General features: G+C 45.9%; 1 protein-coding gene across 2 annotated transcripts in view; it reads right to left on the minus strand.

Moving 5' to 3' along the window:
- Positions 1-27599, minus strand: part of SDK1 (sidekick cell adhesion molecule 1) — a 955689-nt gene that overhangs the window by 589681 nt on the left and 338409 nt on the right. For both annotated transcript variants that reach the window (XM_084763891.1, XM_084763892.1), the window contains exons 3-4: positions 10157-10263; positions 6979-7126 (exon numbers count right to left, since the gene is read on the minus strand). In XM_084763891.1, coding sequence (XP_084620017.1) covers positions 6979-7126; positions 10157-10263 — 255 coding nt within the window. The remainder of the gene's footprint in view (positions 1-6978; positions 7127-10156; positions 10264-27599) is intronic.

Here is a 27599-nt window from a genome sequence, read left to right on the forward strand (position 1 = left end):
TCCGCATTTGTAGAAATGAGCAGTAGGATGCCAGTGGCTGGGGGAGGGAGCTGCTGCTCAAACAGATACAAGACGCTAGTGTTCGCAAAGCGTAGAGGTCGCGCTGTGGAGACCGATGATGGCTGACCAACACTGTGAACACACTTGATGCCGCTGAGCTGCGGTGAATATGGCTCAAACAGGTTGGGGAGATGGTTCGGGGCTGGTAAAGACTTCCTGAATACGAATGAGGACCTGGGTTCAGGTTCTAAACACCTATCTAAAAAAACACCTATGGCAAGGCCATAGGGACAACTGTAACCTCAGTGCTGGTAGGGGTAGAGGCAGGAGGATTGCTGTGGCTTTGCTAGCTGTCAGCCTAGCTTCGTGCTCAGTGGGAGACCCTGGCTCAAGGGAATAAGACGGAGGGTGGTAGAGCAGGGCACACAGCACTCTGGCCACAGCCCACGTATCCACACACATGTGCACATACGTCAGACACACCACACACACACACACACACACACACACACACACACACACACACAATGCAGGCCTTAGCATGACTCTTCAGCAAACACACTGAGCTACTCCTTGCATCCGGCCCCTGCCTAGCACATAGATCCTTTGGCGCTGTGCATGGCTGGTGCTCCTCAGCTGCGGACATCACCCTGAGAGGCCAGCACAGCACAGAGGGGCGACTCCGCAATCCCACAGTGCCAGCACTGCCTGGCTGTTGGCCTCTGTCTGCTTTCCTTCTCACCAGTAAATCCAGGATAATCGCAGTCCCCACTCACTGGCTGCTGTGAAGGTTGAACGAGTCATTATAAATAAAGCACTTAAAACACTGCCTGGCAACTCCAAAATTGCTAATTATTATTATTATTAAACGTCATATTGAGACTATCATAGAAATTAGGTTGAATGAATGAAGCCAGACACAAAGGATTTCATATTTAATGGTTCCATTTATATGAAGGTCTAGAATAAGAAACAATCACCAATCTATGCTAATTACCTTGGTTGGGGAGGGGAGCTAGAGGAAGAAACAGGAGGAACTCTCCACTCGGAGGGCGGGGAGACCACATCTGAGGCACAGTTGCAAAAATTCACCCACCCATGGGCTGAAAAATCTGTGTACTTTATGTTAGTCATATGGTAACTCAAAACTATCTGGCATTCATTCGTTTATTTTTGTGCATGCGTATGTGTGCATGCAGATGGATGTGCGTTCATGCGTGTGTGTGTGGAGACCAGGAAACAATGTGTGGTGTTGGTCCTCAAGAGCTCTCCCGCCTTGTTCTTTGGGTTAGGGGCTCTCCCTGGCCTGGAGCTGTGCAAGCAGCCTAGGCTGACCAGCCGGTGAGCTCCAGGGATCTTCCTGTCTCTGCCTTCGCAACAAAACAGGGATGACCAGCACGGGCCACCATGCCTCCTTTTAGTTTTCTGATGTGCTTTCTGGGGGATTGAACCCTGTCCTCCTGCCTACAAAGCAAGCACACAATCAACTGAGGGAATTATCCCTAAACACTAACATCCTTTGCACAGGAACCCTACCCCTAGGTCAGCTGTCTCTCCTTGGCCACGTCCTCTTAGCATCTGTCCCTACGTGTCGTTGTCACACTGGAGCAGGGGCTAGCCAACAGAAGCACTGCTGAAGCCTTGCTTTCCTCTCGGCACTTAGCAACCAGTCTGCTGCTAGGCATTCGACGGGTACTCAGTAAGTACCTATGGACTCAAGGGAGGGAAGAGCAGAGAGATAGAGGGAAAGAGAGGAGAGAGGCAGAGGGAGGTGCAGGGCTGATGAGGCAGTGGGTGTGGCCATGGGCACCAGGCTTCCTATCAACACTGCCACAGGGAAGCACAGAAAATGGAGGTACAAACACTTCCCTTGCACTTTTCCTAATTTTTTTTAACACCAGAAACAATGGGGTAAAGGGGAGAAAAGTAGCTTGGCCAAGACTGGCACCTGGACTGGAACCCTCACATTCTAGCCAGTCATGCTAAGGAAGGCTCACTTCACAAGTATAGATACGTTCTATAAACAGTCACAAAATGCCCATAAAATATAATATAAAAAATTTTAAAGCACATTATTTTGAAAGCTCGGTTAACTATAAAAATATTATTACAACCAGATCTACTTCACGCAAGCACTGAGTTGTGGCTCCCAACACAAGCGCTAATTTCAACAGATCTTTCTTGGAGCAGCGGAAATGAAATGGTAATAAGTTAATGGATGCCTGAGTGTTTAAGCGTGGACAATTATGAGCCGGGCTGTTTGTAAGTCACCTGGGATGCTGTTTATGGCCCATCCTTCACAGTCCAGATCATTACTGGCAAGCCGTCTATCGCAAAGCCAATTGGAGCTTTGAAATGTTCAATCTATAAACTTCACATATCCGGGAAAAACCATGTGCGAGAACGCTTGTGCTCACACATGCCTATCAGGTAGAGTACAGGATGCAATCTGAGCACAAAAAAACCTGCAATTAAGCAAAAGAATGGTACTGTACACACCAAGTTTTTGCATCCTAATCTGATAACTGCCAGCAGGAATTACCTCATGGGGGTAGGAGGAACAACGCATGGCATCCAGATTCACATTTTCAAAGCTTGAGGAATAAAAGGAAAGGAAGAAAATAGATCTTAGCCAGGATAACATAGCGGACTTTCTATTTTTCAACTTAGACTACATTAATGAGACAAAGCTGTCTTCGACTCTGACATGAGAAGGCAGCAAATTAACTGTTTGGATCCAGTAAATCAAAAGAATAAACATGCATTTTTTAAATATCTTCTCAGACACATAAAACCCATAATCTTCTATTCAAATTTCTCAGTATAACTTACTCTCTGCTGCTTTCAAAACATCATTTGCCTTCTTCCCAGGATGTTTTTCTGTGTCAGCAGTCATTTTCTTTGCAGTGTGCTGCTTTTATTTCATTCCTCTTCTGCTGGGGACGTGCAGATGCCACCTGACGGGCCTGACAACCACCCATCCAGTCAGCCCTCCGGGACTGCACCTCTGCCTTATATACCAGGCCACTGAGTTATGAAAGAAGTACGCTTTTGGTGGTTATCGCCCTGGGGGAGCCCAGACGTGATTAGAAACACCTCAAGTAGACAGGACTTACAGAGTGGAAGAATTAACACACAATCGAATAATTGAGGTGCTAACGTAAGTGTCTCCTCTTCTTTTGGGGGGGGCAGAGTGGATTCGAGACAGGGTTTCTCTGTGTAGCCTTGGCTGTCCTGAAACTTGTTTTGCAGACCAGGCTGGCCTCTTACTCATAGAGATCCACCTGCCTCTGCCTCCCTGAGCGCTGGGATTAAAGGTGTGCACCACGACCACCAGGCAAGTGTCTCCTCTTCTGTGAGAGTTCTGACTAAAGCCATAAATCTTAAGAGGAAGATATTAGGAGTCCCACACTCCAGTGAGGACCACTAGAAGATAGTTACAGTGAACCCTGTCGCTACCGCCAGCTCCTGTTTAACAGGAGAGATGGGCAGCCTTTCTCCATTCAGAGAGAGAGGGAGCCGAGGAAAATGAGATCGGGCACCCTGGAAGGCACAGGTCAGAGATTCTGAGTGGGAATCTCACGGTTAAAGCCTGAGGACAAGATAAGAAAGGTTTCCCAGTTCTTAGGTGTGAGGCAGCCACGGGCTTCGGGCCCTAAAGGACGGCTGTGCTAGTTACGGAGTCTGGCTCCCCTTCCATCCATCTTCCCAGCCTGGACCGCTCTACTGACCTTGAACCTGTTACACGCAACTCTCTAGTCACTGGCTGTGTCTTTCCTGCCATCACCTGTACAAAAAGAATTGAAGAAAACACTTCCATCTCAGAACACACACACACTCACACACTCACATTCACACACATACACACACACTCACTCTCTCACACACACTCAGACAAAGCACACACACAAACCTGCTTCTTCTAAAGTTAAACATTTTTCTGCCCGCTTTGAGGAATGGTAACGCCATCCTACCAGCTGATCAGGTCCTCGGATCTTAAGATCTCTTCTTGTTTATACACCAATCAATCAATCCAACCAATCAACCAATCAATCCAAATCGATCAAGCCAAAAGGAAACCCTAGCGATTCTATTTTTGAACGATACTGCTATTTGACACTTCTCATCGCCTCTAACCAAACCCATGCGAGCCCGCGCCACTTCAGATTGGGCTTCTAAATAAATGAGGAAAAGCACCTGAAGCGATGGAAGAGATGATCAAAAGCACGAAGCAAGTTCATCAAGGAAAGCAAGCGGGAGAACCGGCCTGGCAGGGAGGCGGACGTGGGCTCCGCAGCAGCCAGAACCCAGGCCTCAGTCCTCCCTCTGCGGCCTGTGAGCTGCAGGCCCTGCGTCTGCCCTTCAGTTCTGACAGCTGTAAGTGGAGCTAATTATAAGTGCCCCAGAAGGCAAGTCTGAGGATTACAGAAGATATGTTTCGAGTAGGTCCTCAATAAATAATAGCTTCTAGGATTATTAATAGGCTATTTAACTAATTCCTCAAGTTTGGAAACATTAGAGTCACTGTTTCATTTTAAAAGGGGGAAAAAATCCACCTTATCATAAGCCCAAAGGTCAACTTCTGAAGGTCGTAAGATCCTGCTATAAAGAGAGGGAGGTGACTAGGGTCCTCCCCGACAGAAAAGGTCTCCAGGAAGGAGGCCCTACATGCAGAGGCAGAAAGCAGATGCAGGCGTTTGACCTGCGCTGGGTCCGTGCTGCTGTTCGGTTTGAATGCTCTAGCTCTTAGGCACGGGCCTGGTGGTACGGAGCAGTTCGGATGCCGTCTGAGCTGTGTGTAGCCACCTGGCTCCGAAGTGGAAGTTTCTTAGAAGCAATATATCTTGGAACGGTGTATAAGCTGTTGGAGAACGGCCTGCGCGCGCTGATTTATGACATCTCACCCAGCAGGCACTTAGGAAATGTGGGGCGATGATGAGGTGGAAAATACAAAAGCAAGGGACCTTGTGGAAGTGTCGGCATTCATAATCAGTCTCCTCTCTTTCAGGCACGCCACCACGCTGCCACGGCTGGGGGTTTAGCGATAGTTTTATGCTGGTAAACAGACCATTTGTTTGACGGGACACTGTGTTGGGGCTCTAATCGTACTGTCTTTTTATTATCTCATTAGGAATTCAATAGGCTTTAGCATGAATCTGCAAGTTTTAAAAAAAAAAAATGCCATGGAATGAAGCTATCTCGTTGTGAAAATTCAGAGTTATCTCAATGGACACCTTTCCATACTCTGCATGAAGGTTACTCTTGCGGGCGTAGCTGGTTACGCAGTTGACGTGTGAACCAACATGTACTGATTTGCTACCGAGTGAATTAAAATGATCCCGATCACCGCAAATCTCCAGCTCTTCATATTACAAGCTCCGGGCCTGCGGAGAAGACTAACGCAGCAGCCCACTTTCCCAGCCCCACGGCTCCGGGTACCCCAGCACTCATGCAACCCCCCCCTGCCCTCCCGTGCTCCGCTGTGGTCCTCCCAGAACATTCATGCCACACCGCAGCTCAGCTGCTCTCTGCTCGGCAGAACCCTCTCCCGCAGCGATGCGATATCGATCCTTCCTTTTTGCTTCCCCCAGTCCCAAGAGGCATCTGCTATGATTGGAATCAATACAAAGGTGAGCGTCCGAGGAACTTCAGATACAGGAAAAGGCATGGCAGCCACGCCGCTGAGAGTAATTGGTAATTTTTTTTTTTTAAACAAGAACTCTGAAGTACGCCTGTTACGTGTATTTCTATTTTCACCTATTTCTGACTGCCAGAAAAGAAACATTTGGGAAGCAGGCCCAGAAGGGTTCAGATATCAAGGCGGGATAACGTGGCCGTTGGGCTTAGAGAAGGAGACCCACAGCGCTCTGTAAGTGGGAAAGTGGCTGTACAGCCCACTGGTACCTTCCACAGTTGCATCTGAAACCCACCCAGGAAATGTCCCCACCACATCCTTTCTAAAACCTGACCCAAGGACTTCTTCCTCATGCTTTTTTTTTTTTTTTTTACCTGTGAGCCACCACTTAGCAGTGTAAGCATCTATCTGCCTTCCACCCCGAGCACATTGGGTTCCATGATTCTTTATAGAATTTTTTTTTCCCAGAGCTGAGGACCGAACCCAGGGCCTTGCGCTTGCTAGGCAAGTGCTCTACCACTGAGCTAAATCCCCAACCCCTTACAGAATTTTTTTTTATCCTTGCAGTTTTTATGGTTGCAATACTATCTTTCAATTCAATGGCAAGGTGCCACTTAAGTAATACATGTTGAGGACTCTGTCTCAAACAAGGTCGAAGGAGAGGATCTCCCCCAAGGTTATCCTCTGATCTCCACGTATATGCCCTCAACATAAAAAAAGAAAGAAAGAAAGAAAGAAATATGGACCCAATGTTCTTTTTAAGCACTTAAAGCTCCACACGGAGAAAACCAACGAGAAATTCAACACAAATCTTGAATGGGGGGCACTCGGGAAGACCTTGAGATAGGGCTGAACAACTCATAGTGTGATTAGCAATAGCTGGGCGAGCCACTAATTGGACAACAGGAAGAACAAAGGAATAAGCAGTCATTAGCACTTTATCGTCACAGAAAGGAGTTTCAAACATCGAGGCTGGAGGGAACATGGAGGGGGAGCCCCACAGCTGTTTAAGTAAAGCACTAGGCCTGGGTAAATGAGGATACACACAGTTCAGGGGTGACCATGCTGAGATGTGCTCAAAACCAGAGGGAACTGGCTTCAGGCTAGACAGCCGACGTCAGGTTCGGGGTGTACGACAAGACATGCAGAAAGTAACAACACGAAGCCTCTTGCTTAAACTGCTTAAAAATAGCCACACTGGTCACCAATAGAGGTTCCTTAAGGACTGGGTAAGCTCCTACATAAGACAAGGCTTTCCCATCACTGGTCACTTTGTTGCCATTTCACTGACTAAGCCCGGTACCAGCTCTATAGTGAATTACGTCCGCATTTGCAACACTTACATCCTGTTGCTTGGGATGATCTTGTGCCCGTCTCTAAACCACGTCACTTGCGGTCTGGGGCAGCTGATGATGGGCACAAGGTTGAGAAGCGCAGCGTGTCCTTGAGAAACTGTTTTCTTCTGGTCTGTATCCATGAAATTCCCCATATCTGCAGAGAAAAATCAGACTTTCAAGTTCTGGAGCAGGCAATTTTTTTTTTTTGAGGGGGAGTAAGGGTCAGAGAGGGAAACAGCTGTATTTTACAGTGAAGCCGGTGCTGCCACCACACTTAACAAGGTGACAAGCGAGACTGAACCGCGGCGCTGACAAGCACAGACGTGACTGCTGCCGGCAGAGGCACGCGCCTCTAAAGCAGCCGGCGTGGCCCTCATCAGCGAGGCCTCCGGGCTTTGCTGCACTGCAATGATGGAGTGGCTGCTCACACTTGACTGTAATACTAAAAAAAAATAAAAAAAATAAAAAATAAAAAAGTGCTGGAAGGCCCTCCAGGCCCCAGGAAGCACATTTTACAGAGCTGAAATGCTGTGCTTCCGGGTACCTCCCAGGTACCATTCCTCTCTCTGGGTCTCCTCATCCACGTCTTCATCTCTAGGGTGACTGTCGCCCTCACAAGTCTTTGGTAAGCACTGGAGAGTTCACTGAGAATTCTCTTACCCACCCCCACGCTAATGACATAGCTTGGGTCAGTCACTCTTTGCTCTACTGATTAAAATAACTTAACAAGAAATTAGGTCACAGCCATCAGACTGTAGATATGAAAGGCTCCTTTTTCAATTAGGAACTTGACATTTTAAAAAACACTTTCTATATTGTGATCAGATACAATCAACGTATATACACACAGATATTTTCACTCAATATTCTTTGTGTGTAGTAGTAGTAGTGTGTGTGTGTGTGTGTGTGTGTGCGCGCGCGCGCGCGCGCGCGTGCGCATGTGTGTGTACATCTTTCCATGTATATGAAGTGTGTATGCTGGGGAGTGTCCGTATGTAGGCCAGAGGTTGATCGGTTTTCTGTCTTGACTGATCTCCAGCCATCTTTTCAGATGCTATCTCTCACTGACCCTGCAGGTTGGTGATTGGCTAGCTGGGCTGGCCACCAAGCATAGGGACCCTCCTATATCTGCTTACCCAGGGCTATGCCTGGCTCTGGCACTGTATGTAGGTGCTGGGATCCACACTTGGTTCTTCACAGTTGTGGAGGAAGCAATTTAAATGGCTGAGTCATCCCTCAGCCACCACATATCCTTTCTTTGTTTTGTTTTGTGTTGTGTTGTAGGTAGAGTCTCACTATGTAACTCTGGCTGGCCTGAGAGTCAGTAGGGAGACCAGAACTCAGAGATTTGTCTCCTGAGTGCTGGGATTGAAGGTGTGCACCAACCACTCCTGACCAATATATACAGCTTTGTCATTAAAGCTATTTTATATGTGCCAGGACACACTACAAGGGCGCAGATGGAAGAGCCCTGTAACACTGTAAGAAAACAGTCTTGCTTATTTGAAAGTGAGGGCAGAGCACAGACAGTTGTAAGGATGAGAAACAAAGGGCGGGGGGGGGAAGGGCACGGACAACCATGCAAAGTCCAAATTTCATAAATACAATTTAGTGTGCTGTAATCAATTCCAGGCTCTTAACTTACTCAAATATGGTTTGGGTATCGATCCACACTCTATTTATTATGTTTTCAGTTTTTCTATTGAATGAAAGTTCTGAATTATTCTGTAGATAAATTTGGCGGTGACTTCATCTTCACGAACCAGCTAGACCGATGCCTCCCTAGTGGCTTAGACGATAGCTAAACACATATTGTGTGGGGACCTCCGCCATCAGTGCTTACGACAGGACAGCAAGATGGGTTCGCATCACTTTATATGCCGACATAAAGCTATGGCTCCTAACTGGGGTCAACATTAGAAGCAGCAATCTTGGAGCACCAGAAGAGAAGAGACGCAGCACAGTGTGGCCTCAAGCCTGGGCATCCTATAACGTAACATTTCAGAGCATATTTCTGCTCACTTTAAAACAAGATGGCATTTGGGTGGCATACTCAAGCGGCACCGAAGCAGGCGGTCCCCTGGGCAGTTCCTACTCTTCAGGGACATCTCGTCATAAGGAAGAAGCGTGTGCCCAAGCCAGGCCTCCTGCCTCCAAAGGCTTCATGACAGCCAAGGCCTCTGCCTTTTGATGGTGCCTTCTTTTGAAAGTCTCACTCCCCCAAATGGGTCTGTTGAACAGATCACTACGACATTCACAGCAGCCGGGGCATGACTAGCCACATCTACCGAGCAGCAGAAATGACTTCGTGACAGGTCACGGGGAAGGAGCAGAGAAATCTGACTCCCACTGGGTTCAACTTTTCATTCTAAAAATATTTTTAATCCCTATACCAGCAAGCTGAGGGAAGCTGGTTTATAGGAAGCACCTTTCTCACCTCTCCTCCTGCTCCAACAGTTTGGGAAGTCCTTAAATCTTTTCAGTTTGAAGAAGGAGGAGGAGGAGGAGGAGGAGGAGGAGGAGGAGGAGGAGGAGGAGGAGGAGAAGAAGAAGAAGAAGAAGAAGAAGAAGAAGAAGAAGAAGAAGAAGAAGAAAGCAACGCCTCACCTGGGCCTCTATGTTTGGTTTTGGATGTTTTTATTTTAAATTTATAGTTATTTATTTGTGTGTTTGTGAGCTCCTGCCACAGGATGTGTGACCGCGTGAAGGTCAGAGGACCCCTTGCAGGGAATTCATTTTTCCTTTCACCGTGTGTCTTGGGGACAGAACTCAAGAGGCCGTCAGGCTCAGTGGCAAGTACCGTTACCCACTGAGACACGTTGCCAGCCCCATACCAACCTCAAGCACAATTCTATTTTATTAATTATGTTTTGATTCACTTGTGAATTTACAGGCAGTGTCTCGTGTTGCTCCACCTGGCATTGGGCTCACTCTGTGGCCAAAGATCATCTTGAACTTCCAACCCTCCTGCCTCCGCTACCCTGCTTGGCGCGATGGTTAGAACGCACGGCATTATCCAAGCTAGGCGAGCATTCTACCGACTGAATTACACCCGCAGCCCTTATCCCACTGCTGTTTTAGAGGGACCGAGGATGAGTATCAATTGCCGAGACAGACCGCTCCTCCCGACAGCCGCGCCACCCCTGTTCATCACGTAAGCCCGGAAGTCTCACTGCAAACGTACATGCCACTTGAACTTCCGATTTTCTCTGCAAGAGCGCGCCCATCCTGTTCCGCACCACGCAGCGGTAAAACCCGGCGTCCTGCTTCCGCAAAGAGGGGATGATATACCTGCAAAATGCCAAAAAAAAAAAAAGTTATCAGTGGTCAAGCCGAGGAGAGCAAGGGCTTCCCTCCCACGAGGCGTTCAAGGGCACTCAAGACGTACCCAAGCCCTCCCCGCTGGAAACCACTGTGAATTGACTTCACCAACGTCCTGAATCCAGTGAGGCTGCAGATTATTGCCCGGAGTCAGGACCTCATTCCGTATTCTGTGCCAGCACAGTGTCACGCATGAATTGGGTATCACTGCGCTGTTGGAGCTGGAATATGTAATGTCCCCACAGGCTCACTAGTCTAAACACTTGGTCCCCAGTTGATGGTGCTGGTTCAGAAGGTCAAGCAGCCAACATTTAGAGGATGCAAATTCACTGGAGAAAGTGGATCCCTGGGGAGCCAGGCCCTGCTTACTGTTTACTCTGCTTTCTGACCTCCAGGGCAACGTGACCTGCTACCTCAAGCCTTCTCTGCCATGTTGGACTGTATGCCCTCGAACTGTGAGCCAAGTCAGACCCTCCGCTTTCTCAGGCAGCTTTTTGTCATGTTTCTGAGAGTGGTAAATAACTAGTGGTCACTGCAATTAAAGCAGACTTGTCAAGAAAAGAAGAATCGCTTAAATCTCAGCGCTTCTGGAAATAATTTCGGGAACTGTGGACTCCTACATACAAAGTCCATGTCACTCTGCATGGAAGGCCACTGCCACCTTCAGGATGAGATGGGGCTGTCCTTAGGCAAAGCAGGACCAGGACAGTCCTGCTCCACCTCAGTGCAGACGTCTCCTAATATATATATAATGATCCTTAACATTTTCCTTCTCCACATGCATAATGCTGATGAGAACTTTGTTTTCTCAGATGACAGAGAAAAAGGTCTCAGATATAATCATTTACCTTGCTATTAGCTTTCTTACCACAGGATGTCTGAAACCCACAAGCAAGCAGGGGTATGGATAAGGACCACTGCAGAGAATTCAGCAGCTCCTGGACCCAGACCCGAGATGGTACTTAACTGGATCATAGGCCATGTTCACAAATAAAGAAGGAACAAGCCTTGTGCAAACTGCCTGATAGAGGGTTAATAATAAAAACCTGTGAGGAGGAGCTCCCTAAAACTCAGCAGGCAGATAGTACAACAGAATCGAGAAGGGTCCTCTGCAAAGTTATAGATGGAACTACTGTAGCCCCAACCCCACTTTTCTGAAGGGAACTGAAACAAAGAACATGAAAAAGATATGTGAACCCCACGGTCACTGATGTTCTACACCTCCCAGGGCCTAGAAGAACCCAAGACTCTGTCAGCACAGGAACAGATGGGACACAGAAATGCACGGGCGCGCGCGCGCGCGCGCGCGCACACACACACACACACACACACACACACACACACACACACACACTCACTCTATGATATAGCCTTAAACCAAGAAAGCCAGGTTTCCCCCCTAAGAACATGCACGAACCTGGCAGACATCATCCTCACTGAAATAAGCCCTATCAAGGAAGGAGAAATATAGAACGCAATGGTGACGACAGGGCAGAATGATTGGGGCATGAGGCAGCACCAAAGAAGGGCAATTATTAGTTATATAAAATGAAAAAAATCGTGGCGATGGACTATAAAGCACAGAGTGCACAGCTAGCCGTACGGTATTGTGTATTTAAGGTCAACCAAGGGACCAGATAGGTGCTCTTTTAAAACGTTTTAAATTCTGTTTATTGTTCATGAGGGTGGGCATGAAGCATTGGGGGGTATGCATGCCACGGGGCTCATGTACAGGTCAAAGGACAACGCTGTGGAATCTATTCTCTCCTTCAGCCTTCACGTGGGCAGCGTGGGGGCAAACACTTGCAAATGATAAAAAGGGTGGTGTCAGGTTGTGTGCTGATCGCTACACTCACTGGATTGTATGCGCTACACACAATGTGTGATACGCCTACTACACCATATTGAAATATGCCATGTGGGCTGAGGAGATGACTTAGGGCTGCAAGCTTGAGGGCCCGAGTTCACACTCCCCCAGGACCTGCCAACAAGGCTGTGTGTGTGGTTGCACACCTATAACACCAGTGTTGAAAGGGGCAGAGACAAGAGGAGGGCTAAGGCGTTCTGGCGACAAACTTAGACCCACAGCCAGTGAAAGACCCTGTCTCAAGACCATCAGGAGGAGAAGAAAGTGGCGGAGCAGGATACCTGACATCATACCGTGGCCTCTGCGCGCACTCCCGTTTATACTTACACATACTCTAAACTAAATAGAATAATATAAGATATATGGGTTGGGGGCAGTACAGCTCAGTAGCACAGTACTTGCTTATCATGTCTAAGGCCATACAGAAAAGGATTAAGTAAATACAACATAGCAATGTGTTCACACCGTGACAGAACAAAGAAAACTCTCATCCCTGAATGAAAAAAAGAAAAAGGACTGAGAACCTGAGGCCTGGATCCCATTCACACTGACAAGGGTTGGGTCACGAAGAGGAAAGCTTGAGTGTACACAAACTTCCCTAACATTGGACAAAAAAATCTGGAGGTGCTCTCCCTTACCAACAATGATGCTCTGGCTGTGGTTGTCTGATCTTTTGAAGACATGCCCCCCTCTACCCCAAAGTACAGTCAGAGAAACTCCAAACAACTCAGGCAAAAGACAAACAACTAGTGTGTTCCATCTGCTCAGCACCAGGAAGACCTACAGCCATTGATATTCAACTAACCGCTCATCTTCTTTAGTCAAGTATGTCCAATTAGTCACCCTGGAAAAGGAACCGAGAGGGATCATTTTAAGCGGATAAAACACTTGGACAATACGGGCAATTCAGCAGTAAGCAAATATTAATCAAAGTGAGTCTCCCTCTGATAACCTTGCAGTGGTCCTACGGCAGGACTCATAAAAATCTTTTATGATAAGAAAAAAAAATATTGCTGAGCATTAATCTTAAAAAACTCTGTTCTATTATGAGGAGCAGTTCGTCCCAAACAAAATTAATTAGTGGAGACAATCAGAATAATACTAAACCAAGCGCAAAGAGTCAACGCCGTGTATTTAAATTACAAATCAGACTGCAAGGCTGCGCACTTTGATTGTTGTGTTCCCGTGATTACAGGAACGAGGGGCTCCCAGATCAGGTTAGGGCAAAATCAACAGAAGTTTTTAGAGGAGTCTGAGGGCAGGTCGTTGGAGCACAGCTCTGGAAAGCCACAAGGACAATTTGATCATGGCGACATAACCATGCTTACATAATTGTTACCCGCTCGACTTTTTTTTCTTCTCTTTTTAAGTATCCCGCATAGATGTAAAATTCTTATGAATTTCTACAATAATCTTATATGCTAATGCACAAAAGCAGCATTGCTTTCAAACAACAGGAAGAAGCAGACAGGGAAGTGAGTATTAGGCATATGCTGCTGTGTGCCGTCTCCGAGGATAATGTCGCACCAGGGGGAAATATACAAAAGCGTTGTGAAGTCCCCCACCTCTAACCAGAATTCCTGCACGAGTTATGTTCACCTAACAGATGGGAGTGTTCATTGTAAGCCCATTGTTTATAAACACACATTTTTAAGCAGAGAAAGTTTCCTGGCTCATTATAGGAAGGTAGGATAAAAATCGCAGTGCCATATGCTGCTCAAGCGCGGGCGACGCTTGCTCCGGCTCTGGACAACACCGAGCCAAGGCGTGAACGCCCCGCACCAAGGTGGGGGTTCTGCTAGATCAACACAGCGCTCTCCAGGACAACAGAACGCCAGACCCCACCAATGCCAGGCACCACCTCAGCCACGAATGCTACTCTAACCAACAACTCACGAGAGACAGTAATGACAGTTTGTTTCCAAGTTCTAATAAAAACGACTCAAGGTTTTCTCTAGAGAGCATCTTTAGTTCCTTTCCACAATGAAGGCCTAAATAGACCAGGATGGAAAATTGACACTGAGTAGGCCCAGGATCTGAACCTCCTCCACTTTTTTTTTTTTTTGCACACTACTCTAAAAGCATGTCAAAAAAAAAAAAAAAAAAAAAAAAAAAAAAAAAAAAAGGAAGAAAAAGACCACACTGGCTATTCCTAGGTTAGCTCCAGGGCACAGAGACATCACATGGCCAACTCAACACTGCCGCTGGGGGATGGTGTGCCACATGAAAACTGGCCTAAGAACCGAAAAGTGAGGTAGTGGCTGGACATGACAGTTGTGGGGAGACAGTGGGATTAGGACATGAGGACGCAGCACTGTGGTGGGGATGAGACCTGGAAGTGATGGGGTACAGCAACGGCAGGATATCGAAGTGGCAGGGATGAGGGTGGTAGAGACATGGCAGAAGTAGGGACACAGCAGTGGTGAAGACGCAACAGCTGTAGTGGGACACGTGTTAACTACAGTGGAACATGGCAGTGGTGAGACACAGTGGTAGAAAGGAAATGGCGGCACAAGTGATGGCAACTAGGGCAGCAGCTCAGGGGACTGGTTCTGGCATGACTGTGGCACTGGGGGATGGTGGAGGGGTTACCTCACTTGACTGCCTAATGTCCAGTGGCCCCACAATGCTAAAGACGCTCCACTGTCTGCGCAAAAAAAACAACTCATGCGAGACAGTAATGACAGTTTGTTTCCGAGATTTAATTCTGCTCGGAATCTATGTTAAATACAACCAAAGCAACTGGAGGGAAGAGTGAAACAAAACAAAAAGAACAATGTCCATGGCTTCCTGCTGAACTGCCTATGACCATTTATTAATAGAGTCAAAAAAAATAGAGTGGGGGAGGGGCGGGAATACCTAGGATGAATTAGGTTGCTATGTGAAATTTTTCTGGAGAAGAATGATTTTATTTCTAGAGATGTATGATTAAATATGATTTACTTTTATAAGTTACTGCTTGGTAGCCATTCCCAACAAGAAGATGCCAGGAGGGAGACTACTCGTCAAGGCAAGAAGACCACAAGGTCAGATCGACGTATCTCTTAATAGTCAGAAATTATACAAGTAATTCTGGGTAGGGATGTAGCTCAGTTCGTGGAAGGCACAAAGTCATGTGTTTGACTCCTAGCACACCACATAAACCAGGTAAGGGGCCACACACCTGTAATCCCCACACTTAGGGGGGGCATTAGCAGGAAGATCAGAAGTTCCAGTAATCCTTGGCTACCTAGGAAATCCCAGTTAGCCCGGGTGAGGAGTTCTGCCAACCAACTACTTAGTAAAGTACCACAGCTAATAATGAATGATGACAAAATAAAAATCTGGGCCTGGGGATGTAGATTTAGCGCTAGCCTAGCAAGTGTGAGTGCTAGCATACAGATGGCTGCCTCTAGGTTGCTTAGCAATTTATGACATCATCGCCTGCCACCACCAGGTGTGCCAGACTATAAAGGGGCTGACCTCTCTCTCTCTCTCTCTCTCTCTCTCTCTCTCTCTCTCTCTCTCTCTCTCTCTCTCTCACTCTCTCACTCTCTCTCTCTTACTTTGTCTCTTACTCTCTTTTGCTCTGTCTCTCTCTGGGGCGTCCCCCCCTTCCTTCTCTCCCCAGAATTCTACAATAAACCTTACATGTTGTGTGGCTCATATTTAACAATGACTTCCTAGCACAATTTAAAAAAGAAAAGAATAAGAGGATGAAGTAAATGGGATTAGGGGTATCCCTAAGTGGTAGGAGGCTTCCTTAATATCCATAATGTATAGTTTCCATCCACAGAATGAGGAAAAAAAAAAGTCCTCTAGCTACAAGTGTAACTTTATGCTAGTATGATACCTATTTTGCATGAATAAATACCAGGTTTCATAAGCCTTTATTACTTGGACAAAAGCTCATTCTTACTTTTACAGTTAAAAAGAGGGATGAGGCTAAGGAGCTACACACTAAAAGCCACGTGCGGGCCCACAGCATCACCTCATCTTGGGAAGGTTAGATGATAATTACGTTTTCAATTTTATTTTATAAATTTCCTGTATTAAATTTTAAAAAACAATAATCCATGGTGGAATGAGTCTGTCTGGAGCTGACTGTTTCCTCAAGCGAAATAATGATGAAAAAAGTCTGCGGTGGAATTTGATAAGAGAACGGATACACAATTTTGGAGGTGTGCCTTACTGACAGGTCATACACGCTGGGCAAGTTGAAGGTTATGTCCTTAGAGGAGTTAAGCCATCAGCATGAGTTTAAAGTGCACAGAACAGGAAAGACCGAGTTATCCACCAGGAACTATGCATTTGCAAAAGGTACCATATACATATGTGTGTTTATGTATTTTTATATATTATATATTATAGGTTACATGTTTATATATTGTAATAATATCTTGTCTACTTAAAAATGGTTTTAAATGAAGAGGGAAAATAAACAGGTGTCTGAGGGTCTGGGCCACATGTACTGAGCAGGCAGTGGTTGTGTCAGGGTTCAGATCTGGACATACAAAGCTTCCAGAGACTGGCGAGATGCCGAGTCCCCACAGGCTCCTCACTGATGGCTACCATGGATGACTATGCTTAGACTCCATGCTAACATTGACAAAAGCCCACCTAAGGTTTGAGAGCTGCTGCTGAGATACTCCTGGGTCTCTCCAGGACTCTGTGGTTTTTCACCAGTGTAAGCAATGTTTTGGAGACTGTTCATTCTCTTTTTCTTTTTCTAACCAGGGGCAAAAAAAGGTGAAAATCTCCATTTCATGAAGCTCGGGCATGTGACAGAAATCAGGCTGTCTGATCTAGCATTATTAGGATTAAACACTCTAAAGTCAGTAAGAATTGAATGTCAGAAAACCTTTGGGAAAGAGGGCATTGATTTTTTTTATGGATAAAAATCTTTTATTCCATCTCTGATTACTTAATTCTTTATGATGTGAGATTCTCTGTAGACATAAAAAATGGGGACCATTATAACAAGAAGTAGAGTATGAAGACAAATGTTACTCTCTACGCAGTTAAAAATATCCACACCAAGCCACAGTGAAAAGGAGCCTGGACTATAAGCATTGGTAGCAAGTGCCAGCAGGTTGTGAGCACACAGTTAAGCGCGTCTGGTGTCTCATTTTGGACGTACTTGTCAACAGTGAGCCATATTAGATTGGGTTGTCCTACTGGCTAAGGCTTTTCACTTAGATTCTACAATGATCCCAAGACAGAAGACCCAAGAGAGATTAATTATCTACATCCAAATCATCTCCAATAAGGACTTTAAGAAGCCACAAGCCAATTCTGTTTAAGATATTCTCCAGGAACCATCCTATCCGCTCTGACTGCACAGCAAAGAAAAGACCATCAAACTGAAGCCAGAAACCAACACGAACAGCACAGAGCTTTGTGAGATCCACTTGAAGACCGGGTACGCTTCGTAAATATTAAAGATCTGCGTCACATACCCTAGCACAAGCTATGCTATACAAGCCTGGGAGGTCAACGTGCGTCACTTTTACTTGGAAAAAAAAAAGATGACAATCGCCCATTCACTTTTAAATTCCCAAGTTTGTTACTCCCATTCTTCTAGACAACACAAGAGTTAACTTGATGCCTCAGAAATGAGGAGTCCACCTTTCAACGACAGGATTCAGAAATAATACAAGTTTATGATAAAGAAGAAAGTTGAAGGCATATCACAAGTTTTATACCCAAATCACAACATTTATGTATCAGGTGCTAGAAACCAATTAAGTGATGCTGAATGAAACTGCATGAGACTCTATTGTACCTAAAACTTACAACTCTCATGGCTTAGCTGAGCCCAAATAAAATCTGTTATGTAAGTGAGTCAATTTCCAGAATGAGGTCTTTGGACTGTAAACCATCAGAGGAGAATTGACATGAACCAAGATGCAGGAAGATGCAGATGAGTACCACATTCAGTTTAGATAGTTGATGGAAAAAACAAACTTGTCTCCTCTAAGAAGGAAATGCTCAGACACACCCTGTACTCGTTGACTAAGATTGAGAAATAATGTATTAGAAACCAATATGTACAGAGCTACTCCTTCGGCTCAGTGGAAATTTTTATTTGGGATGTGTGCCTTAAAATGTCAAGCCTAAGGAATATGAATGAGAGGCAAATCTGTAAACAAATATTTTAAAAACTAATTTATATGAGGCATATTTAAAAACTAAGTCTTCAGATAGAAGGACACAGTGTATCCGCCCAATGCCCAGGCTCTCTTATTTCTTTCAATAATATTTGAAGTTTTCAGTGTAAATATTTTGCACATTTCTTGTCAGGTTTATCCCTACATATTTCAGTATTTCATGCTATTTTTGATTTGTGTGCCGTGTGTGAGTGTGCGTGTGCACGTGCACACATGTGTGCGTTCACTATGGATAATGAAGGATGACTGCTAAAATCATCTAAATATAAAAGAATGTACACATAGCTGAATTTTACACATTTATCTTCTATCCAGTAACATTGCTGAACTCACCATGCAAGTAATCACACTGCTCAAAATGAAAGCAGCCTTTTTTTCCTTTGCAATCCAGATGACTCATTTTTCTTGCCTTATTGCACTGGCTAGTAAGTCTACTATCATATTTTGATGTCTCGTAATTTTGTAGCTCTTATTCAAATTAAGAAAAAATTAACATTGTTTCTTTAAATGTTTCCCTTGCCCTTTCTTTAGTTCTATTTGCACATATATTTTCTTCTTACTCTCAAATGCTCCCTTAATTGTTTCTTTAATGTCTTTTTTATTTTGTATAGTTCTGTTGATATATTCATAAACTTACTGACATTTTATTCTGGGCATCTATCTTTAGGGTTTGCCTTACTTTGGTTATCAACAACACTGTCCTGTTGGTCTCAGTGTTTCTCTGCTACTGTGTGTCAGTTTCGCAATGGTCTCAGTGCCTTTCCCGGCTCACTTCAGATCACGCGTTTCTGCCTCTATACAAACTCGGTAAGTTGATTAGATTTTAGATACTGAAAGGCTTAATTTGTTGAGCCCTGGCTATTTGGGAAATCTTACACCTCTATTTGGACCCTGAAGTGATGCTGCGGAGATATTCAGAAGTAACCAGCTCAACCCTTTCAAGGTGGTGCTTTTTAGCAGTAGCTCACTGGGGGTACACCATATTTCATTTAGGAGTGATAAGTCTGTGCTAAGGCTAAGATACCCACTCTTGTGTCAACACAGGGAGCCACTGCCTGTTGCCTGGGTCACTCTGTACCTGGCCTTGAGTCACTGCTTCAAACCAATAGGCTCATAGGACAGGAGTCCGTGCCGTCTCCAGAAGGCTTTCTCCACACATTCCCTCCCATCTCATGTTCCTGGGAAATCTAGAGTTCCTATGTATTCCTCCGTTCTCCTCTCTCCCTAGCTCAGTGAAGAGATGCTACCTGGGTTCTCATTTTCCATGCCTTCGCTTGGAAATTCTGCAAAGGCAGAAACTGGCTAGTTACACAGCTGACCGTGTTTGTAGCCAGTCTCTTAGCAATTACCATCTTTCACTGTCTAAAGCCTGCTGTCTTTTTCTCCTCTTCCATTTATTTATTTATTTATTTAATCACTTTACAGCCTGATCCCAGCTCCCTCCCTCCTCTCCTCCCAGTCCCATCCTCACACCACCTCCCCCAACTCCTCATGGGTCCTAAAAACAATTCTACTGAGGTGTTTTGTTTTGTTTTGTGTTTTGTCATACAAGTGTGTAGATTTGATCCTGTAACTGAGCCCAGTGTGACAGACAGGGTTAGTGAGACCCCGGGGCGAGGGAAGTCTTTTCCCCAGGGTGTTGCTTCTACTTCTTGATGTTGCTTTTCCTCATGAAACACATTTGACATCTGATATTGACAGAGATAAGTGTTATGGGTAAGGATGCTCTGGGGGAGTCTCCAGTAATCTTAGAGTCAAGTGGAGACCCTCAAGATTCCAGCACAGAGTTGGACCTTCTTTAGTGGGCAACTCCAGATACGGAAAAGCCATTTCTGCTGTGGGAAGTGATGAATGAGAGCTGAGCTGTGGGTATTAGGAAAGTGCTCACAGAAACAACTCTTACAAGAGACCAATCAGAGCCGCGGAACTCTAAGCATCGAGGCTACCTCCTCAGTGACTTTTAAGCCACACAAATTGATGGGACGGCTAAACCCCTGGGCCTGGGTAATACATGGATCAGTAACATTCTGGAAACAGAGGTGCCACACTATAGCCTTCCAGAAATACTGCAAATGGACATCCTTGCAAGCAGTATATTTGACCCTGGGGTGGTTTTTTTTTATTGTTATCTAGATAGACCTAGAGCGCCCCCCCCCCAGGAAAGGAGCCTCTGGGCATGCCAGTGAGGGCTTTAGAGTAGCTTCTGGGCATATATGTGAAGGCATCTCTAGATTGGCTCAATTGAGGTACGAAGTCCTACCCTACATCTGGGCAGCACGATTCCAGGGGCTGAGGTCTTGGGCTAACCTAAAAGGAGACAGCAAGCTGAGCACCAGCCTCCCTGCATATCAACATGAGCAGCTGCCCCTCCACCCCCACCCCCATCCCCCATCCCCCATCCTCCACCCCCAACCCACCCCCACCATGCCTTCTCTTCCGTGATGGACTGAATCAATACCCTGGGAGCCAAAACAGGTGCTCCCTTAAGTTGCTTCTGTCACTTGTTTCAATCACAGCAACAAGAGAAGGAACTCATGTGACTCTTAGCTTTTAAAGGGGAGAGAGAGGCCTATGGAAGCAGTGGCTTAGGAATGACCTGAGAAGCAGTGAGTGGCTTGGCTGGTGGGGCACAGGCCTGGGAGAAGCCTAACTGTAAATGCAGAAGGAAGACTCCTCATGCTGACAGACAGCACAGTGGGGGTAAACCATGCGTGTTTCAGTGTCACTAGAGAGCTGTCACTCCAGACAAGGTACCCAGTGACCTCCCGGGGCCAAAGGGACTCAACTGTGGATGTCGTCTGAATTCACTGTAACGAGTGAGAGGAGACCCAAGGCAGATGGGGCCTGCTTGTAAGGCCTGTGGCTATTGGCAGCCTAGGAGGACAGACTCCTTCTCACAGCTGGTCCGGAGCTCTCTCCACTGCCTGGCACTGGCCACTGTCAGGTGCCAAGGCTGACCTCATTATGGCACCACCTGACGGACAAAATGTTACTGGCATTGTTTGTCAAAACCTCCTGGGTTGGGGACAGGGCTTGGTGGTAAGAGGGCTTCCCTGCCAGGTCCAAGGCCCTGAGCGGATGGGCAGCACCATAGCAAATGCTGTGCTGGTAATAGTAGAAAACCTAGCGACTAGGTCACGTTCACAACGCCATAGGAAGTGGGAGACAGTTACAACACTCAGCTTCCCTGTGCAGCAGCAGCAGCTGCATCTACGTTTCTTGCTGAGCCTTCCACTGCGCTCTTCTTCGTGAAGGGCGTACTCATTGCCTATAAAAGTTATCCCCGGGAATTTAATACTTTTATTGATATGGTGGAGTTTCCTTGTCTTTTTATAAAAATAGGAGAAAATAGCTTTTCCCTCCACCATTCCTGTCTTTACCGGAATGAAATAATAATAATAAGCATCCATCAGTTTTCTATTGTTATGGTGGCACGGAATTGAACTACGGAGACACGTCTCCTAAGAAAATGACGGAAATTTTAGACTACCCAATTATTCCAACTGTTATAATAGGCATACTGCGCAAACATTAAGAAATTCTTCACACATGGGCATGCATACAGATGCACACTTGAGATATAAATAATATTGATTTTTTTCCCCTCAGCATAGACCAGGACATACAGATGTTTCCTGTAAAAATTATATGCAAACCCACCTCAGACACCTGTGTAAACTTAGCTTAATTATTCAACTGCTCTTGATAAACCCACGTCCCCACCTGTGCCCATGAGGCGGCACAAGTGTCAGTGTGAACCTGACCATCGAAAACTAGCCCAAATCCACAAGCATCCCATCATACAAGAGGCAGAGAAAATACTATTCCTAGTCAATGCTGGGAAAGGTGAAATTACACTATTATCTCCTTACGGTGTTAGCATTTCCCTGACTGACACCGAGGGAGGTAAAAATTGGTGCTCACTCTCAGGCAGGGCAGATAGCATTTTTATCCTTGTTTTCCAATTTGAGACTTACAAAGGTCTCGTTAAGGTTAACACATGATAGCTGAAGGTGTTCTGGGGAGGAAGTAGATGAAAAGAGTAATTTGGAAAAAATAGTATGCGATTTTTAAGCAGCTTTTACATCTGGACAAATTGATGTCAAAATACAATAGACTCTTGATAACTCATCTCAGAGTCTGAGGACCTCGGTGAATGGGGTGTGATTCATCACTTCCACCGCAAGCCCTGGCTGCTTCAGAGGAATGCGCGTCTCCACACCGTGCTCCCCGAGAGGAACGCGCGTCCCCACACTGTGCTCCCCGAGAACCCTCAGCAAGGTGGCTGCCTTGTTGTAAAGAGACGCCTCCTCAGTCTGGCTTCAATACAACCAGCTCTGTTTTGTCTTCCTGCGGACTATCACTACATATTCCAAGCGAATAGGTAAATTTTGTCAGTGGAAAGAGCAGTGAAGAATGAAATAAAATATAAACAATACACCTTTCCCCACATGCTTAACACTACGTTTAAGAAGTTACACGTGTAAAAATGTCCTGAGGTACACTTGGGCTTTAAGAGTAACCAGCCGGGAAATGGCTCAGTTGGTATGGTGCTTAGCTTGAAAGCATGAGGACCTGAGTTTGATCCTCAGGACTTATTTAATTGGGATTGCAAGCGATGAGCACATAAGATGTGAGCCTGGGAAGGGGGAGGCAGGCATGATGCTAGGGACTTGCTAGTCATCCTGCCTAGCCTCGGTGGTAAACTCAGGATCCCACTGAGAGGGCTTGGCACAAAGGGAGGAAAGAAAAGAAAAAGATGGGAAGTGGGAAAGTGTCTGGGGAGGATGGCTGAGGTTGTACACACACACATACACACACTTACACACACATGCTCACATACATGCACACACACATGCTCACACGCATGCACACACATGTGCACACACACATGCTCACACAAATACACACACATGCACCCACACGCTCACACACACACATGCTCACACTCTCACACATATGCTCTCACACATGCTCACACACATGCACACATGCTCACACACACACACGCTCACACACGCTGCTATACGACTGTTTCAAACAGGGTGCCTATGATGATGGAATGCTCATCTTACTCAGGTTCAATGTCATCCCTTTTCCCTCTCCCACTCCCCAAGCCCACAGGAAGACTCTGATGCAAGCAGTTCTCAACCCTCCTAGCGCTACGACCCTTTAATACAGTTCCTCATGTTGTGGTGACCCCCAAGCACAGCTGTAAATTTGCTACTGTTATGAGTAGTAATATGAGTATCTCACACGCAGGATATCCGATATGCAAGATCCCTGAGTAGGGCGGGGAAGGACAGCCATCATGGCTCCTAGACAAAAGGCCTGGCCTCAAGCAGCTCCGTTTCAGAAACCATACTAAGGAGACTGGAGATCAGGGGAAGCAACTCCTTTCTAGGCAGCCACGGCAGCTACCCAGCTTTGAAGGCCTCCTGCATAGACCACCCTCTCTCCCCGATCTTCTCCCCAGGAGGAGCGATCCTTTGGGGGACCCACTGCTTAACTCCTGGGGCACATAGAATGTGTCATCTGGTTTTTATGAGCACCCACTGGCCTGGGGTTTATTATATCATCTTACAGATAAGACTAGATCAGAAATGGTTAACTTCTCCAAAGACTCTGAGGAATCAAGGTGGGAACCGGAAGTTACTGGAGCTCCTTGACCACTCCTCCAGAGAGCTCATTTCTAAGTTCACTGTCTGCTTTTGTTGTTGTTGTTGTTTTGGTTTGGTTCGTGTTTTGTTTGCTTTTACACTAGTAAGCCAAGCCCCATAACATCACACAACAACACTGAAGAATACTGCCGGTAATTAGTGGAAGATTAAAGGTATGTCAGGAAATGGTATGTTTTACACAAACACCACACATGAGGTGCGGTCAGTCCCCCTCCCCCCCCCCCCATGGTTCAGATTGACTGTCAACTTGACAAGGCTCTGGAATCCACCTCTAAGTATGTCTGGTGAGGGGGCGGGGCAGAGTTTCTACTTGGGCTCATTGAGGTGAGAAGACCGAAGCTGACTGTGGGCAGCACCATTCCCTGGGCTGAGCTCCTGGGCCCAGTGAAAAGCAGGACATGAGCAGAGCTCCAGCATTCAGCTTTCTCTGCCTCCTCACTGAGGACACACTTCTGCTGCCATGGAGTCACCTCCAACACTTGCAAACCAAAATAAGCGCTCCTTCCCCTTAAGTTTCTTTCGTTGAGTGTTTTGATCTGAGAAATTTGGGGAACAACGGACGCAGCCAGTTCCCATGAATCTTTGCAGCGGGGCACATGGCCAAGCTGCTCAAGCTCTCAGCATCACGCAGGAGGTGGAGCTGGGATTCCAACCTGGAACTGTTCAGTTTGAGTGCCTGGATTGCTGTGATAAATCAGCCCTCACAAAGTAGGTGACTAGGGGTAAAGTAGGTGACTAGGGGTGGGGCCATACCAGAGAAGGTCAAAAGTCATACATGCTAAAGGGCGAGCACACGGCAGAAGCGAGCACAGGTTGGTAAGAAAGAGAGGAGCCAGAGGCACTGAGCGGGTGGGGGTTTGTGAGGTGGAGCTGTGCAGCTGTCTCCTTGGCTTGGTCTGCAGATCAACGCTCCTGGCCTCTGATGGGCTACATGACCAGGAAGCAGGGGTTTATAGGAAAGCTTACAACCACAGATGTGGAAGAGGGACACTTTGGGTAACACACACACACACACACACACACACATGCATGCACTCAGGCACTCACACACACATGCACACGGACAGTGAGCAAGAGAGTGTGACAGGGAGATAGAGATAGAGATAGAGATAGAGAGAGAGAGAGAGAGAGAGAGAGAGAGAGAGAGAGAGAGAGAGAGGGAGAGATTCAGGCCGACAGACAGCTGAGGCAAGCTGATCATGGATAGATGAGGGGTGAGCTGGCCTTCGCTCAGTGCAGTCATTTCCTTCTGAGTTCACGAAGGCAGCATGTTTTTTTTTTATGACGTTGGGGTCTCTTGAGCTCTGCAGGCACCACAAGCTTCATCGTGCCCAGAAGCACAGCACCTAGCACGGCAGCCCTGAGGAAATGATGGCTCCAGGAGCCAAGCCTCTTGGAGCTCCCAGGTGCTCTTAGGAAGAGCCTGAGACAGACAGGAAGGAATCCACCACGTCCAAGGGAGGAAGCAAACAAGCCTTAATATTTAGGGGCAAAAGGAGGATAAACAATAATCTACCCAACTACAGAACAACCACAACAACAACAGAATTACCAGAATTAGTAAACATCTCGCAGTAATGATCTTTTTATTATTTAATTTATTTTATTTATTGCATATGAGTGCTTTATCTGCAGAAGAGGGCATCAGATCACATTACAGATGGTTGTGAGCCACCATGTGGATGCTGGGAATTGAACTCGGGACCTCTGAAAGAGCAGGCAGTGCTCTTAACCACTGAGCCATCTCTCTGGCCCTCAGTAATGATCTTAAATGCACATGGCCTTGACTTGCCAGAGGCAGCCTGGCTGACTGCATTAAAAAAAAAAAAGATAGATTCAGGGGCAGATAGGATTGTTCAGTGGTTAAAGCCCTTGATGCTCTTATGCAGGAACTATGTTCGATTCCAAGCACCCACAAGGTGGCTCACAACTAAGCTAATTTTAGTTCTAAGAGTTGCAGCACCCTCTTCTGACCTCTCAGGCACCAGGCCTACATGCGGTGCACAAACATGCAGGCAAGGCATCTCCACACGTAAAATAATGGATCCATGAACTGGAGAAATGGGTCAGCATTCAGAACGGCACTGGCTGCTCTTCACGGGGCATGGTTGGATTGCCAGCGCCCACATGATAGCTCACAAATGTCTGTAACTCCAGTTCCAGAGGATCTGATGCCCTTTTCTGGTTTCCACAGGTACCAGGCATACATGTGGTATGTGTACAAACATGTGTACTACATGAATGGTTTTATTATATACACATATACATAATTTATATAAAAGGTATACTTTACATAATATATTATATAATTGTGTTATATAATATATTGTGTAATGTATAATATAATAAATGTTATATATAATATATATTAAAATGAAAATTTGTAAACTAGATCAAATTATCTATTGTTACCAAGAAACACAACTACTGATAGCGATACCCACAGACCGAAAGACAAGGACAGTGGCAATCTATCAAGTTAACAGAAGACAAAGTCAAGACGGCACTGCTAGTCTAGTGTCTGATAAAGTGGACTGCAAGCCAAAGCTAGTCAGAACACATAAAGGACTAGCGAGAAGGCTCAGTGCTGAGCTGTGCAAACATGCAGGCCCACATTCGATTTCCTGCACCCAAGTCAAAAGCCAACCACAGTAGCATGCGAATGCCTATAACTGCAGTGCGATCAGGGAAATGGACACAGAAGGCTTGCAGGAGCTTTCTGGCTGCCAGCCTACCTAGAGGCTTTCTAGGGGGGGAACCTTCTTTTAAGGGGGTATGGTACAGAATGAAGCAGGAAAGGCAGTATGCTCCTCTGGTCTCTACATGAATAAGCACATGCAACTACGTATATATGCAAAGACATACACCATATGTACAGTTATACATACAGTCACATGTACCTGTACATACACATAAAGGAAAAAAAGGCCACTACATATTAACAAAGAGCACAATTCATCAAGAAGATACAACCACCATAACTATATTCACACCAAGCCTCGGGGCTCCCAATTTCATAAAACAAATACTAATGGACAGAAAAGGTCAGAGACATCCTCATGCAGTAGCAATTGGCAATTTCAATAACCGGCTCTCGTTTTTTTGATAGGTCATCCAGACAAAGATCAGCAAAGGTGCCCCATAGTTAAATTATACCATAGGTCAAAAGGACTTAGCAGAAGTATACAGAAAAATCTCATTCAACAGAAACAGAATATATATTCTTCTCAGCAACCAAGAAACCTTCTCTAAAGCCTCCCCGGCCCAAATTAAGACTTAACAAATACAAAACAACTGAATTTTAAAATCTTGTCAGATCACAGCAGAATAAAGGTAAAAGTCAGTAGAGCAAGAGAAACCGCAGAAACTATACAAATACATGGACACTGAGCAATATGCCTTGAGTGGCCAGAAGGTCCCCAACAGAGTCAGCAAGGAAATGAAAAGTCCCAACAATGAGGTAAAAATGCAAGTATGATGCACCAGAACCTTTGGCTACTGCTAAGGCAGTTCTAAGGAGAAAGCTTTAGCTGTTAGTGTTCACATTTAAAAACACAACACAACAAAACAAAACCAGGATGATTTCCAACAAATAACCTAATGATGTAC

This window comes from Acomys minous, assembly GCF_964271855.1.
Source record: "Acomys minous genome assembly, chromosome: 16".
Lineage (NCBI taxonomy): Eukaryota > Metazoa > Chordata > Mammalia > Rodentia > Muridae > Acomys > Acomys minous.